The sequence below is a fragment of the Caretta caretta genome, chromosome 1 (genome assembly GCF_965140235.1).
Source record: "Caretta caretta isolate rCarCar2 chromosome 1, rCarCar1.hap1, whole genome shotgun sequence".
NCBI lineage: Eukaryota > Metazoa > Chordata > Testudines > Cheloniidae > Caretta > Caretta caretta.
The window spans coordinates 324614307-324632092 of NC_134206.1; the positions used below are offsets into that span (position 1 = coordinate 324614307).

The 17786-nt window shown below is 41.7% G+C and overlaps 1 protein-coding gene across 8 annotated transcripts in view; it reads right to left on the reverse strand.

The window, feature by feature from the left end:
• CPNE8 (copine 8) overlaps positions 1-17786 on the reverse strand; it is a 290234-nt gene that overhangs the window by 242581 nt on the left and 29867 nt on the right. For all 8 annotated transcript variants that reach the window (XR_007354651.2, XR_007354650.2, XR_007354652.2 and 5 more), the window contains exon 3: positions 1604-1650. Coding sequence is in view for 5 of the 8 variants with exons in the window: in XM_048836289.2 (XP_048692246.1) it covers positions 1604-1650 (47 nt within the window). In the remaining 3 variants the exon portion in view is untranslated. The remainder of the gene's footprint in view (positions 1-1603; positions 1651-17786) is intronic.

Below are 17786 nucleotides of genomic sequence, written 5' to 3' on the forward strand. Positions count from 1 at the left end.
CACCACTGCAGAGTAGAGCAAAACAACTACCTCCTTTGTCTTACGTACAACACTCCTGTAAGTACATCTCAGAATGACATATGGACTTTTTCGCAACAATATCATACTGTTGGTTTTACAACCCACTATAACCCTCAGATTATTTTTCTGCAGTACTACTGCCGAGCCAGTTATTCACCATTTTAATTTTTTCTTCCTTTGCTTCCTAAGTATAGTACTTTGCATTTATTTTTACTGAATTTCATCTTACTGATTTCAGACCAATTTTCTAAATTATCAAAGTAATTTTGAATTCTAATCCTGTCCTCTAAAGTGCTTTCAACCTCTCCCAGCTTGGAGCCATCCACAGATTTTATAAGCATACACTTATGGCATGATTTCTTCTTGACAAATCCACATTGGCTCTTACTTATCACCTTATCTTCTAGGTTGAATAAAATTATTCAATAGTTTATTCTAGTATCTTTCCAAGTATCGAAGTTAGACTGAACCGTCTGTAATTCCCTGGGTGCTCATTTTCCCCTATTTTGAACATAGGTAATATGTTTGCACTTCTCCAACTTTCTGGGACCTCATCGATCCTCCAAGAGTTCTCAAAAATAATAGCTAATGGTTCAGAGATCGGTTTGGCTAGTTCCTTAAGTATACTGCAGCAAAGTTCATCAGGTCCCACCGTCTTGAAGAGATCTGATTTATCCAAACATTCTTTAACCTATTATTTCACTATTCTGCCCAGAAATCCCCTCTCCCTTGTGGTTAATATTGTGTTAAACATCTGGTCACAATTAACCTTTTAAGTGAAGCCTGAAGCAAAAAAGGCATTAATGCACTTCAGCCTTTGCTGTGTCATTCATTATTTGCTTCCTTCCCTGATAAGTAATAGGCTTAACTTTACTTTGTCTTTCTTTTACTTCTATTGCTAAGAGTGCCAACAAGCGTACAGTACTACACGTAAGTGATGTTGACATCTGTCCCCTAGAAAATGAACTGAGACCACTAACTTATTTAGAGCAGGGCAATGAACAGTTGTAAGGTAGTAACGTATTTCAGTCATTACCACCTGAGATGATTCCAACTGCTGATACAACAATGAAATGTTCTTCTTCCCACTTAGAATCTGGAGGCACCATACTTAAGAACTCGAGTATATGACTACTGTAAAGTACCAGTAGGCCAAATCGGAGAAGTAAAACCATTAATAATTGAGACAAAAACTGTTAGTGATCTAGTCTCCTCCCCCCTTTCCCCTTCACAAATAGCCTTTGGAAACCTGGCTAGCCTGCTCCATATTTTTTAAAAATAAAGTTGGTTTTATTTACGGTGGAGGGAAGTATGGGACACTCATCTTTCTTCTTTAAATGGAATTAACCATTTTTAAATATAACACAGGATATATAAATACAAAGAGTTCAAAATAAAGTGACCCTGAGTCTTTCGGCTTTTTTTTCTGCACATTTCAGAGTTGGACTTCTTTTGCATAGCAATCAATCAACTAATCATAATTTTTCCCTTTTTTTTTTTGCCATGACAAACAAACCACCACACTTAATTAAAAAATTAAAAACAAAAACATACATTAAAAAAAAAAAACCCACCACCTTACCTCTCTCCATTCTTTGCTTCCAATACCTTGTGTATACAAAACACATACTGTGGAAAGAAGAAATGCTCTGTCATTTTCATAATTTCTTTTAACATTCTTACATTAAATGAATCTGTTTTAGGAAGTCTTACATTGCTGTTGCAATTACTAGCTAGGACAATCAAATATCAAATCCTTGCACTCAGTTCCTAATAGTCCTATGCTTGGAGCCCTCCTATGGAGACAATATGGACAATGAGCCTGGAAATAGAATGGCTCTAAAGTGGGCTGTGATACTTACTGCTTGACTTTTAGCAAGTCACTTGACAATCCTTAGATGTAACACTGCGTAAAAGCAAGATTTCACTAAAATCAGATTGAAATATTGGTCTAACTATAAGTACTCTAAAAAATACACTGTCTTCAGGAGATGAGAATTAAAAGAGAAACAAATAGGGACCCATATAGGAGAGAGAAAATAGGGTGGGAGAGATAAAACTTCCTGAGCCTTTTTTCCTTAGACCTGCTCCAAATATACAAAAGAAAGATATGTTGTATATCGATACAAAAATTTTGTTTAAAGCCAGTAATTGTTGCCAAAGTGACACATCCACCCAGTACAAGCCTTAAAAAAGGAAACGCCATAATAAAGTACATTTATGAGCTGTCACTAAATGCCCATACAGAATATTTTCACTTTTAGCAACAGACTTCATGCCACTGCCTCCTCCCCAAAAAAAGAACTCCCTTTGTTTCCAACAGATATAATTTTTTTATTAAATATTATTATCATCATCTGACTCTCCAGCTCCATCTCAGGAGCTGAGAGCAGGAAAACTCAATTCTGGAGGTACAAGAATCGGGAGTTCTCTGCACTTCTGTAATACAGTTAATAGCAGCAGTTATCCAATACATGTATAAAATTGATTAGGGCAATCAACTCATTCACATCCAACAGCCTTTACAGGTTAATGTTTGTTCACTACACATGAATCTTGAACCACGTGTAAGCCAGCAACCAAAAGGCAACCTAACACAGTACCACTCCGCCTTCTGAATAATGCTGATCTAGATCTGCCCTAAATGGTTTTCTGACAGATTATTCTCCTGCTTCAATACATTTTTAATCTCTAATTTAAAAAAAAAAAAAAAAACATGCTTTGGGTTGCAGTCTTTAGCAACAAAGGGTAAGGGCCCAATTCAATTCTGTAGCAGGGTGCTGGTGCAAAAGCGCCTAATTAGCCCCTGCCCAGTCAGCTCCAATCAGCGGAAACATATTGGGGCTCATGGAAAAGGCCTGATGGTGGCCTGAGGATTGGCAAGACCTGCTGGCCTGACAAGCCACGGGCTACAAAGGCTGGGAGGCAGCCAGTTAGGGAGGGGACTGGAGGCCTCCTAGCTGAAGGCTGGTTCTGCCTGTAAAGGAGGAGATTAATCCTGTAAAGTTGTATATAGACAGACACTGGTGGTGGGATAACCTTTAGTGAATAAAGACACGGTGTTGCACAACCCTGAAGCCTCTGAGTCTGAGTGGAGCAGCAAGCAGGCCCTAGGAAGAGGGGCGGATTGTGGACCCTGTTACATACTTCCATTGGAGTTAAAGAGAATCACCCTACTGACTTCAGTAGAAACAGGGTCAAGCCTGAAACTGGATTGTCTTTCTCCTCTAAAAGATACTTTGCTCCATACCTAATTTGCACTAGTCTGCAGTTAACAGAATGAAGGTAAGACACAGTCCCAGGAGCACAGAAGACAACCCACCCATATTGATCCTGCACTGGCAGGCTAAAATGGGAAGTTGGGACTAGTTTATACCAAATGGCAGAAAAACAATAAAACCAAAGCCAAATAATACCAAGCCAAGCTTATCATAGTCTATAGAGGATGAAGTCGATATTAAGGAAGTGGGGGGGGGCAATGATTTTTTTTTTAATTACATTGAAATCATCACATTGTGTACCATGATTTTTATTATACTAACCATCTTCCTCTATCCTCCTTCCATCTTATTCTTGTACTCAGACTGTAGGTCTTGTCTTAATTTAGACTGTAAAGTCTTCATGACAAGGAATGTGTCAATTTGTGTATGTTTATAATAGTGCCCAAAACAATGGTGCCCCTGAGCTAATAAATAAATAATAATAGATAATAAAGAGTTTACTTACCAATAACTATTGTTTATGTGTTGCCTCTGTGTATTCACAATTGCGAGATATGGCACCTTTAGAGTCAAGCAAAGGAAAGGCCTTGAAAAGCCACCTCCAGTACAGCTGCCTGAGAGATCTCATACAAAGGTGTCAACCCCTTACTCTATATCAGGAGAAGCGTGCATACACAGACAGCCCCAGTTCCTTCTCCCTAACTGCCAGTCTTAATGTTCTAAGAACTCGGAGGTAGAGAGTAAGGTTGGCAGGTACTGGGACTACACCCAAGCAACTTTTGAAGAACAGCAGCTATTGGTAAGTAACTTCTCTTTAAGGGCCTCTTTATATTTCCATTTATGGGAAATTAGCAAGCAGTGTTCTGCCAGGAGAACATGGGTGCGGAGTTCTTGGCTAAATATAGATATAGCAAAGTTGTGCTACATAATACACATACATTGGATATTAGGAAAAACTTTTTCACTAAGAGGGTGGTGAAACACTGGAATGCGTTACCTAGGGAGGTGGTAGAATCTCCTTCCTTAGAGGTTTTTAAGGTCAGGCTTGACAAAGCCCTGGCTGGGATGATTTAATTGGGAATTGGTCCTGCTTCGAGCAGGGGGTTGGACTAGATGACCTTCTGGGGTCCCTTCCAACCCTTATATTCTATGATTCTATGATAATATTGTTATACATCTAGCATAATGTTTGCTCTGACCAACCTGATCTTCCTAGAACTATGGGTATCAGAGAAATTTGAGGGAAGGCATATAGAAGAAGTTAGCTCTAGTCCAGCAGAAACACATCCAAGTGGGATCTTTGGTCTGTGTGTGCTCTTGTGCAGTATACATAGCACTTAGTGTTTTGCTCAGACACAAAGAGGTCTATTACTGGCCCCATCTATGAAATAATATGTTGGCCTCCACTGGTATCAAGGACCACTTGGCTTGATCCTGAGACCCCTTACTGAGAGACAATGTATAGACATAGTTCTCCCCAGCAAGGTGAAGAGCTACTAGGGAGATTTGGTTTGGGATACAAATTTTTTCTTTTTTTAAATAAAAAAAACAATGCACCACTTTTCTTGCTTCTGCTGTTAAGGCCTGCGAATACACTCCTCCCTGCTTGTTGATTTAATAAATGGCCATGGTATTGTCTGAAAGCACCTATACTACATGAAGATACAGAGACAGGGCCCTTTGAGTATGGCCCTTTGGCCCACCATACTGCGCTGAGCTCCAGTGCATGGATATGGAGTCTGGATTGGTAGGTGTTCCACAGTCCATGTATTTGGAAATCATGATCATGTGCACCCCTGCATGGACTGCAAGCTTCAGTTGTGACCACGATAGTGGGGAAAGGTGAAGCAAAAGATATCCCACTGGAGAATGTTATCCCTGTTCTTCCACCAGCAAAGCTGTTCAAGGACTTGAGGAGGGATGGTCAGTCTTCTTTGAACGTGGTGTACATTTAGTATGTATTCGCCTACCACCCAGAGCTTCAAGGATCTCATGTTCACACAATCATATGGTGAGGTGCAGGTTGTTATGGCAATCAGGCTTAGTAGTTTCAAGAATAATTGTGTGGTCTGCATCAGTTGTTCCCTGAGAATTGCCAGGGAGTCTTGACTTTTGGGAAAACTCTTTTGCAGGAAAGGAACTGGCACAAATAGAGTCCAGGATTACTCTGACGAAGATGATCCTTTTTGTGGGATGAAGTGATTATTTCCGACCTGAGATTAAACAATCCCAAAGACTGCAAGAGATTACCCATATATTGGATTGCTTTGTGAAATCCTGTTGGGAGCTGAACCTTAGAATCCAATTGTAAAGGTATGGTTAGATAAAAATCCTTCGTGTCTGAGATGTGCAGTAACCATCACAAGGCACTAGGTTAAGACTTGTAGAGCCATGAATTAACTGAAAAAAAAGCCGCTGAACTGATAGTATTTTATTCCGCCACCCCTCAGATACTTGAAGCAAGTGTGTTTGACTGGCACAAGGGCAAAAACCATGTAAACTGAGAGCTGCAAACCAATATCCCTGGGATAGGTAAGACAATATCCTGCAGAATAAGCATCCTGAATTTAAATGTTCTCCTAAACCTGTTGAAGTTTAGGAAGTCAAGAATGGATCTAAAAACTTTGGAATCAGGAAAGAGTGGAAATACAATCCTTTCCCTCACTGTTCCTGTAGAAACACCTGTATGGCTTCCCTTATTGAGAAGAGAATCCACTTCTTCCAATAGGACTCTGAGACAGGTCTGTGAAGGAGGAGGAAGAAGAAGGGACAATGGTGAGGTGGCCAGGTGCAGAACTGGATAGAGTACCCAATGCAGATAACATTCAGTACTCAAAGTAATAATGCACTAGGCATTGGAGGAGGAGGAGAGTGAGTCCAAAGGAAGGACATAAAGAAGGAAGGATTGGAGAGGTAATGTAAATTGATACATGACTCTGAACTGCACCTTCAAAATTGTTTTTTAGAAGCTGATACTGAAGGCTATGGGGATATGTGGCAAGGAATACTTGCTCTTCTGTTGCTCAAATCATTTGCCAATAACAGGATTAGGAGGCAGCTGATACTGCCTCTGGGAAGGAATCCCTTGGTGTTGTGAGGAAGCCTGTCTTTAGAAGTAGAATGCTGGGTAGAAAGTAAGTTGAAAAAGGACTATTATTTCCAAGGATGGTGCAGTGGCTTTAGTAGCCTTGGTCTTCTCCACCGCCTCACCACTTTGGTCATGAGAGGCTAGTGCCCTCAAAAGCGAGGTCTTCGGTTTTCTCTTGGGATTCAGCTGTGAGAGCCACCTGTAAGGATCTCAAGCAAGAATACCTCACAAGAGCCACTCCTGGGGCCACTGTTCTTGTACTCATGACAGAGGCATCATACAGCAATCCTAGTGCCAATCTGACCCTTGGTGAAGAGGGTCCTGGTACTTCCCTCTGGTCCTCAGGCAAAAAGTCCAGGATGGGGCTCTTGGCATCCCATGAGACAATCATAATGGGACATAATGATTTAAGAAGTGGCTTCTTGAAGACCTAGTGAGCTGAACAAGTAGACTTTCCTGCCAGAAGTGCTCAGCTTACATTGTTCTATGTCAGAAGGGGCAGAATGAGAAGCCTTGTTGCTCCTAACTCTTTCCTATGCTGCAGATACCCCTATAGAGTTTGACAGTAAGTACATGTGATTCATAAGTCCACTGGCACCAGGGCAAAGAATTCACTGTTCTTTACCAATAATTTTGTCTCAGACTTGACAAACTCACTTCACCTAATACATCACTTTCATTATATTTATCCATGAAGGGTACACCATGAGGAGGTGTCTCTACTGCAACCTTGTGACTTATCAATACGCAATCATGAGGTGTGTGTCCAAGGAATGATGTAACCATATTGAAAATTATCCCCTTATGGTCATGGTGTGAAAGTGAGTCACCAGGGAATCATGTATCTCAGTGAGGGCTCATTGAAGTGGGAGGAAGTAGTCCCCCTCCCTGGCTAACTGATTATGTAATGCATTGATGAATGTCCAACATTCCAACAACACAGAAAAGTGTCAATGGAAAACCATCAAAGAAACTATAACCACTGAAACCACTTGCAGTAAAAAGGAACATTATGACAGACGGGGATCACCCTTTCTACGAACAGAGACACAAAAGACTGGTTTAGTTAGTATATCACCAGGTGGAGAAAGACACTCTAGATTTATTAACTGAGGAGACCTCTTATTCAGCACGGGTGTTTTATGAAAGATTGGATCCTGTTTCCCGAGAAGCAAGCGAGCTCCGCAACAGATTAAACTGGGGGAGGGGAGAAATCCGATTTTATTAGATAGCTAAGGTAACAAATAATGAGTAATTTAACTAATAAGTGTAGGCCCTAGTTTGCATTTTATGTGGGCTTTTTAATTGTAACCATTTGTTTGCATCACTCTTGTTTCTAGTGGAACCTCTGTATTTTCTTAAAACACTGTTGTTTTATTATAAAAGCACATACATGCTGTGTGTTATACAGGAGCACCAATTTAAGATAAAACTGAGAAACTGGGATACACTGCTCCTTTGGGAAAAGAGGATTTGGGATTTCTGTGAGAAGCAGGTGTCAGGGGCTGGAAATCACAAGAGAACACTTCAGTGGGACTCAGGGACTGTCATGCCTCTCATTTATCTACGAGGCAAAGACAGGGCTGGCACAGCTCAGAGGAGAGTGCTTGAGTGGCTGAAAGGCTGGTGGTTTTAGGGAGCTAAGACCAAACCATCACAGACCAGACTCCCTCTCACTTGAGAGGAGGGGTAACAAGGTAACTCACAGTTCCAGGTACTCCAAGAACCATTACAGTACAGTAATATAAATGAATGTCCTTCCACTGGTATAGGATATATCCTGTATACTCTCAGATACAGGTGGAGATGAAAAGTGGGAGAGAGATAGAATCTTGGTTGGGTTGAAGAGAGCAGACCTAATAGGTATAACCAGCCTCTCCATGCAGGGCTTTGGAGCTGTGCTCTGGCTCCGCTCCAGCTCCAGGCAAAAACCTGCAGCTCCACTGCTCCGGAGCTGCTCCGCACTCCAGCTCCGGGCTCTGCTCCAAAGCCCTGTCTCCATGATCTGCATCTCTAAAATGTCAAAAAAGGGGATCCGAGGTCTACATTTGGAGACAGAGAATAATTGTCATTCTTCCCTGTGATTCCTGAAAACTATCTTTTTTTCACCATTTTGTTTCAGGATCCAGCTTAGACATAACAGGGTTATGAATGTCCATTATCTGCAATGTCTACAACTTCGAAGTGCATAGCTTTGTCACACACAATGCTACAAGTATAGCAAACAGGAGAAGAAATCTAGAAGAAGATAATGAAAGGTCCCTGAAACTTATAAAATATGGGTGCAGATGCATCTTTTAGCTGAAGGCTTAAGGTAACTCCAGGAAAGAAAATCTTACTGAAATTGCAAAGTGGTTGTTTTGAAAGTATTTGGCTTCAGCTTCACTGAAGAAAGTAAGATGATCCAAACTAATTCTCATCCAAGATGTACCATAGAATTTAGCGGGTGACAGTTCTGATCTATTTATTAACATCTGGCCCATTCGGAAGACATTTTGGGAAGAAAATTGTAACAAAACAGATGGAACTATCACAGGCGAAGTAGTCACCATTGGAATAAAGAAAAATGTAGAAGATATGCTGAATATACTGAAACCTATTTCCACAGCCTTGAACAAACTGCAGAAAGACTGCTGCTGCATTGCTGATGTTGTTGAAATATTGAAAGAACTTTAAGAGACATTGAAGAAATATCCTACAACAAAGTTAAATTGCTGGCAGGAAAGAAGTGCACGGAGCAAGCAGTGTTATGATATGAGTCATAATATATTTCAGGGCTGGAGGTGAACCATTCAAGCAGTACATATTTGCTGATGATGTTTTAAAGTCACACTACTGAACTGGTAGAAGTCACAAGCTAAGCACCTGGAACCAGAGAGTTTATCTAAGTGCTAAACCAACTTTTAACAGCAGTAGCCTCTTCTGCTGGCACATAGAGAGAATATTTTCTTCATTTAGACAAATTCATTCATAGTTGAGAAATCGATTGGGAGTTCTAAAAATAGGAAAAACTTGTCTCACTCTCTCTTCCAGTCTATGAATAAAAATGAGGATGGAGGGGATGAGATCTATTAGTTTTAAAAGTTTGAAGGATAGCCTAAGTAACCTAAGAGACTGTTGTCTCATTGTCAAGAAACTTAAGCAAGTAGGAACTTAAGCTCCAGTCACTTTCACTAGACATACTTGAAAATTTTCCCAGGCTGACCTGAAAATCTGTTTAATTCACTGACTGCAGCTATCCCTCTGTTCCTTTAATAAGTCATTTAGTTGTAAATGTGAAAAATGTTTTGATAAGAGACGTTTATGTATCCAAAACATTTTAGGTTGTTTTAATAACTATATATTGTATACCCTCTTTTGTTTATTCAATTAAATTCCAGTTACTATCCTAATGCAGCTAGACAACTCATTTTTTGCTCATGATTTATCTAATAAGCAATATTCACCATCTACTAACATACTAAAATGTACAATTCATAAGAATCTGAAAATACTTAGCTATATAATCGCTTAATTAAATGTATAGGGTTACAGCGTACCCTCCTAGATAGCAAAAAGATGTACCAAATCTAGTGTAAAGGCTCTATTTAGTTGTATTTCAACCAATGAGAATGCACCTTTCTTTAGAAAAGAAATTAAATACAAAAGGAAAAGTTGATTAAAATCATTAATTGAAATTAATCCACTATGCCTGAGGCAAGACAAGAACTATCAGAAATGATTAAAGATCATAATTCAGAGGAGTACTTTCCCAGGCATTAAAAAAAAAAAAAAACACATCACTAGCCAAATATATGAAGTCAACTTTCTACAAATTTTTACTTTAAAAAGTTGCAAGTCACAATTAATTATAACCTGGTTATCATACATAATTATAACATCAAAATTAATTGATGGGTTGGATTTGTGGACATGAGAAATCGTTAGAATACCAGGTAACTATATTCAGAATCATCTAGAAAAATCTACCATGATATTATTGAGATTGAGACATTCTCCTAACAAATGACTTCTCTGCTGGGGAACTGTACATTCAAATTCTGTTTAATTAGCATGAGCGGAGACAGCCATGTCACATAACATTTCTAATTTTCTTGGTATTATGCATATAACCTTTTTGCCCAAGCTGTGGCTGCCACTTGAGTAAAGCGCTCTCTGAATTTATGAGGTGGAAAAGAATCTATGGCTTTAAGTTTGAGGGATGTGTGAACTTATCCACCTCAATAGTGAGACTTCTGCTTTGACAATAAGAATATTATAAGAAACAGTTTGGCTTTCTGAATTGTTTAGTCATATATATTATAAAAATAAAAATACTTACTACTCTTTTGACATCAAATTTGTGATTTTTTTTCCCTTGTCAGAAGCTAAATTTAGTTATAATGAAGGAATGTTATCTATTCTGATAATTGTAGAAGATGGTATTTTGTGGAGTGGGAGGGGTCTCTCCTCAAGGATACTTTATCATTTGAACTGTACAATACTGAGATTATATTGCTACAACTTCAGAACTTGAGCTCTTTTTGAGGTTACCATCACTAAAAAGGAAACTTTGTAGAAGTGGTCAATGATGTCAACTCCAGAGATTCAAACAGAGGTTTAAAATTGTAATCCACCAAAACAAAAATTTCAGTGTTGAACATCCTGTACTTTGCAAAGGCCCAGTGAGAGTTGCTGCTTATGGAAGTCTTAAAATGTAAGAATGAGAATAAAACATGTTTTGCACTCTTGTAATCTGAAAGCAAATACATGGAAAGTCTGACCTGTAGGAAGTACAAAACATGAGTAATGCTGGCCTTCTTCACAGAGGTTCTCCCTTTCCAATGCATGAGTGCTTGAATTTGAGAAAAACTGATAGTATGACGTTCAATAACGTGTTTTCTTAAGGCCCAAATTTTAATCAGTTGCCCACTGTGTACATCTTTTGTCATCATTTGCTACCCTTTCAGTCTCCATCATGTCAGAGAAAGCTTTCCTGGTTCCAGATGTACAAAGGGCCCTTGAATCAGATATCTGAGGACGGGAAGTTATAGGAAGAGCAGAATGCACTTTTAAGTCTGAGAACAAAGGGAATCTTGTTCAGCTGGGAGTTGGGGGAGGGCTCCAAGAATGCCTACTGATCTATTCATATTGTTTTAGATTCTTTTAGCCAGAAGTAGATGTGGCATATGTAAAGGAGACTTTTCACTTGTTGTACAGTGCCATTAGACCAGTGATTTTCAACATGTGGTCCGCGGACCCTGAGGGTCCACATACTATGTCTAAAATTTCCAAAGGGGTCTGGCACCTCTATTTGAAATTTGTTAGGGGTCCGCAAATGAAAAGGTTGAAAACCACTGATCTAGAGCTATTGTCCCTTGTCCTTTACAACTGCAGAAGCCAGCTCTGACTTTAGCATTTCCTTTGGCCTCAAAATCTGGCCACTATTACTTGAAATACTAAACTGCGAAGGCTTCATCCCTCCCAGTCTACCTGGTACAGACTTAATAAACTCAGATATTCAAGATGTTCATTTGTCCTTTGACCAGGCTCAGAAAGATATATGTTCAATCCCTTTGTCATGAAAGGGATAGCCAAACCACATAAGGTCAAGGACACTTACTTCACCTAGAGAAAGAATGAGGAGTACTTGTATCACCTTAGAGACTAACATAAGCTTTTGCGGGCTACAGCCCACTTCATCAGATGCATGCAGTGGCAAATACAGTCGGAAGAGAGACAGACAGAGAAAACATGAAAAAATGGGGATTGCCATACCAACTCTTATGAAACTAATCGATTAAGGTGGGCTATTATCAGCAGAAGAGAAAAAAAAACCTTTGTAGTGATAATCAGGATGGCCCATTTCAAACAGTTGACAAGAAGATGTGAGTAACCGTAGGGAGAAAAAGAAAAGGAGTACTTGTGGCACCTCAGAGACTAACAAATTTATTTGAGCATAAGCTTTCGTGAGCTACAGCTCACTTCATCGGATGCATACAGTGGAAAATACAGTGGGGAGATTTATATACATAGAGAACATGAAACAACGGGTGCTACCATACAGACTGTAACAAGAGTGATCACTTAAGGTGAGTTATTACCAGCAGGAGAGCGGGGGGGGGGAAGGGGCGGGGACCTTTTGTAGTGATAATCAAGGTGGGCCATTTCCAGCAGTTGACAAGAACGTCTGAGGAACAGTGGGGGGGATAAACATGGGGAAATAGTTTTACTTTGTGTAATGATCCATCCACTCCCAGTCTCTATTCAAGCCTAAGTTAATTGTATCCAGTTTGCAAATTAATTCCAATTCAGCAGTCTCTCGGAGTCTGGTTTTGAAGTTTTTTTGTTGAAGAATTGCCACTTTTAGGTCTGTAATCGAGTGACCAGAGAGATTGAAGTGTTCTCCAACTGGTTTTTGAATGTTATAATTCTTGACGTCTGATTTGTGACCATTTATTCTTTTACGTAGAGACTGTCCAGTTTGACCAATGTACGTGGCAGAGGGGCACTGCTGGCACATGATGGCATATATCACATTGGTGGATGTGCAGGTGAACGAGCCTCTGATAGTGTGGATGATGTGATTAGGCCCTATGATGGTGTCCTCTGAATAGATATGTGGGCACAGTTGGCAACGGGCTTTGTTGCAAGGATAGGTTCCTGGGTTAGTGGTTCTGTTGTGTGGTTGCTGGTGAGTATTTGCTTCAGGTTGGGGGGCTGTCTGTAAGCAAGGACTGGCCTGTCTCCCAAGATCTGTGAGAGTGATTGGTTGTCCTTCAGGATAGGTTGTAGATCCTTGATGATGTGTTGGAGAGGTTTTAGTTGGGGGCTGAAGGTGATGGCTAGTGGCGTTCTGTTATTTTCTTTGGGTGAATGTGGGTTCCCCCTATGCTGCCATCTTGTGAAGTGATATAGCCACTCCTGCCAGCATCAAGGGACTGACTGGCGCCCAGAAAAAACGAGAAGCTGATCTCAGGAGAAGGGATACAGATTGTTGTGTGCAGAGGACAGACCCTGAGAGGAAGGGCTATGCCCAACAAAGAGTCTGGGATGGAATCTTTGGGTTCTGTTTCAGTTTGGACTTTAATAGACTCCAGAAGAAGTCATGACTTGGATGGAGGGCTAAGTTGCTTCAGCAACCTAGTCATGCTAGAAACTGGTGGGAAACTATCTGACAGGAAGGCAAACTAAGGCAGAAGCAGAGCTTGAAGCTAGACCAAGTGTGAAGATTCAGTACATGTTTGTAGGTATCTATATCAGCTACAAACTGCATTTTGTTTTGTTAGCATTCTTTTGACTGTAAGACCATGCTGTGCCTTCCTTGTTCTCTTTTTACCTCCATCTTGGATGATAATTCCAAGGGGTATAGATACAATACAAACAGTACTAATCAATAAAGTGTCATGACCATTGAATGACTTTGCTCTGGCAATAAAATGGGTATGCTAAAGAGTGTGGCCAAAGTTGCAAGAAACCAAAATTTTTCCAGTCAGGACTCAGGGTGGACTGTAATCAAGCAACAGATCACCTGATGGTGGACCTTAAATCACTTGATGGGGCCTTAAGAGATGGACAAGGAGGGTCAAATGAAAGGAGGATAGAAGTTTTTAAAAGGACAAGGTCTACCCTGAGCAGCAGCTTCCCCATCCAGAATAAGATGGCCAGACCAGCCAGGAGGAAGGAAGGGAGCAGAGTCCTGTGGAACTGAAAAGAGACTGCCCAAATCCCAAACAATGATCAAGAGTGTTGAAGAACCTTAGCCAGGGGTCTTACACAAATGTAGTCAATATAATAAAACTGCTTGCATCTCTTGTAATTTTTCCATGAATAAAGTATATTCAGTTTAGAAATCCCTTTGCAAAGTCTCTGTATTACTTGCTTCAACTCTCCCATGTTCCTGAAGGATTAAGCTATCAACTGGATTACCCATGGGATTGAAGGTCTAGGGAGGGTCTGTTTGATTGGGAAGACTTGGGAGGGTTCAACACCAGTCCTGGAGTCCAGGTCAGCTGGAACACAGGGTCCTATTTCCTAGAAGTAGTACCAAAAAAAAAGTCTATGTATGAGTCTGTGGCTGGAGTCTGCCCAGATCCAGAAGAGCTCAGAAGCACATGGATGCACCAGTTGAATCAGTCCAAATAGCTGCCCGGTGAGGAGGAGCTCAGCCAGGACTGTAACACCAGGTAATTCCTATTATACCCACAAATTACAACAAAGCCACAGGACTGAAGTTTATCATTGCCTCAGTATTGAGAGCTCTTTTCTCCCTCAAAGAGGCTTTTCAGGAAATGATAGAAATGCACTCCTTTTGGAATTAGGGATGCAATGAAAACTACTAAGATTTTCATAAATATTTGAGGTGTTGCCAGTCTAGATAGGAAAGCCTTCTATTGGAAACACTCCTTTTCATAAGTGATCTGGAGGAATCCCCTGCGGCAATGTCTGGAAGGAATTTGAAGAAACACTATCCTGAGATCTGTCAGAGTGTGTGCTAGTGATCACAGATCTCTCTGTCCCTTTCTCCTCCAAGACCAATACCTTCTACCCCATCCCTTCCAACCTGTCCTCATCCCAATCTTATCTCTTCTCCACCCTGACTCCTCATCCCAGTCTCCACTCATCTAATCCTCTCCCCTCCCCCAAGCTCCCCCCTCTCTCCAACCAGTCCCAGTTTCTCTCTCTCTCTCTCTTTCTCTCTCACACACACACACCCACCCAGCTCCAATATGCTCCTCTCTCCCAGATCCAGTTCTTGCCCCTCCTGCATTTGAGTCAGGCAATCATCTTCTCCACCCTGCCTGGGACCAGCAGGGGGAGCATTGAGAGCACAGGGAGAATCTCCCTGCTGTCAGTTCTCGTGCCTGTTGTCACTCCTGTAGCATCAACTGCAGAGAAAGTCCTTCTTATCTCTGTAGCTCTAAGAAGTCTCTGAGCAAGTGCAAACTATAAACCTCTGAGAAATCTCAACCTGGCCAAATTTGGGAGAATACTCAGGAGGACAGCAAAAGGCAGATTTGTCTTTTCTCAGGTGTGGGTTCAAAGTCCTTGGAGGCACCAAATTGCTGCAGAAGACATAGTTAGGGGCTTTTAAATAGACTAAGATTAACAATGAACATTAGAATAGACAAGATTAAGTAATAAGAAATTAGATACACAAGCAAGAGGAGCAGGCAGGAATAAAATATTTTCTAAAGTTACACACTATCATAAAAATATACAGAAAACTACTGGAACTAACAATACATGTCCCTATCATACATCTCAGAATGGAAAACAAAGAAGTCGCTTGTTATCTCAAACATATCTATTTTCTGAGTTCCCTATCCAATAAAGACCTGAAGCACTTGCCCCCAAACAAGGACCAACTGTTATGGCAATTAGGCCCAAAATCCACAACATCATCAGAACATCTGCTGGAGCCCGCAGATGATCTGCTTGATTCATAAAAGCTAATCCCAACCTAAAGTAGGAAGGCTTGGAATTGAACTTCAATAGCATATAGTGAGTTTATTCCCCCTAGTCTACTCGATTATATAGAACACTCCTAGGCACAACTCAGCTAAAAAACCTTACCTCCTACTGTGCATGTCTGTAGATATCCTAAGGAAGGAATCTATTGACTTTGTATATCCTACCTACTCTTTGCCTACCTGTAGAAACAGTATGTTTTGGTGAAGTGGAAATTAGAGATACTGCTGGTGTTTGAGATGCATCCCTATAGGCATGCAAGGGACTACAATGTGCCACGCACAGAGCCAGTCTCTCGCTGGGTCAAATTTGGGGTACTGTGGATGCAAGTCGACAGTATTGGCCTCTGGGAGCTATCCCAGAGTGCTCCATTGTGACCGCTCTGGACAGCGCTCTCAACTCAGATGCACTGGCCAGGTAGACAGGAAAAGCCCCAGGGACTTTTGAATTTCATTTCCTATTTGGCCAGCATGGCAAGCTGATCAGCACATGTGACCATGGAGTCCCAGAATTGCAAAAGAGCTCCAGCGTGGACTGGATGGGAGGTACTGAATCCATGCAGGCAGAATTCTGTTCCAAAAGACGAAATGCCAATTTATTTGCCAAAATCTCCAAGGGCATGATGGACAGAGGCTACAACAGGGACACTCAGCAGTGCCGTGTGAAAGTTAAGGAGCTGAGGCAAACCTACCAAAAAACAAAGGATGCAAATGGTTCCTCTGGGTCAGAGCCCCATACACGCTGCTTCTAAGAGCTGCATGCAATTCTAGGGGGGGGCCCTACCACTACCCCACCACTGTCCGTGGACACCTGCAAGGGGGGAGTCTCATGCAATAGGGATGAGGATTTTGTGGAGGAGGAGGAGGACAACGACGTGGTTGAGGATAGCGCGCAGCAGGCAAGTGGAGAATCCCTTCTCCCCGGGAGCCAGGAAGCGTTCATCACCCTGGAGCCAATATCCTCCCAACCCTCCCAGGGCGGACTCCTGGACCATGAAGCCGGAGAAAGGTACACTCACCAGAGGTGCTTTGTAAATATAATACAGGGTTTAAAAGCAAGCATGTTTAATTTGCCCTGAAGACTTGGGATGCATTTGCGGCCAGTATAGCTACTGGAAAAGTCTGTTAACGTGTCTGGGGATGGAGCGGAAATCCTCCAAGGACATCCCCATGAAGCTCTCCTGGAGGTACTCTAAAAGCCTTTGCCACATGGTGTGGAGAGGCCCACTCATGCTGAGCTGTTTGCGTTTGGCTGAGAGGGATCTTCCCTGAAACTAGCCACGGAGGGGGGTGGTGAAGCACATGTGCCATGTAATGTGAATCGCTTGATTCAGTGTGAAATAGCCTTCCCTTTGTTCTCTAAAATGTATCTTTTTAAATACTACTCTCCCTTTATTTTCCTCCCACAGCTGCAAATGTTTCTACGCTCCCCCATCATCTCCGTCCCAGAGGCTAGCGCAGATTAGAAGGCAAAAAAAAAAAAAAGCAGTCGCGATGACATGTTCTCAAAGCTCATGCAGGCCTCCCGCACTGAAAGAGCTCAGTAGAATGCATGGAGGCAAACAATGGCAGAATCCAGGAAAGCGTTAAATGAACGCGATGAGAGGAGGGAGGATGCAATGCTGAGCCTAATGTGGGAGCAAACTGACATGCTCAAGCGTCCGGTGAAGCTGCAGAAAAGGCAGCAGGAGCACAGACCGCCACTGCAGCCCCTCTGTAACCGCCTGCCCTCCCCGACAAGTTCCATATCCTCCTCACCCAGATGCCCAAGAACATGGGGGGGGCGTGGGGGAGGGAAGGCTACAGGCACCCAGCCACTCTACCCCAGAGGATTGCACAAGTTTTGAACTGTAGTGTGGCCTTGTCCTTCCCTCCTCCACCACCCCACCCGGGCTACCTTGTGAGTTTTCCCCCCCGTGTTTGATGAATTAATAAAGAATGCATGATTTTGAAACAATGACGACTATTGTCTCTGAAAGCAGTGATCGAAGGGGGGAGGTCGGTTGG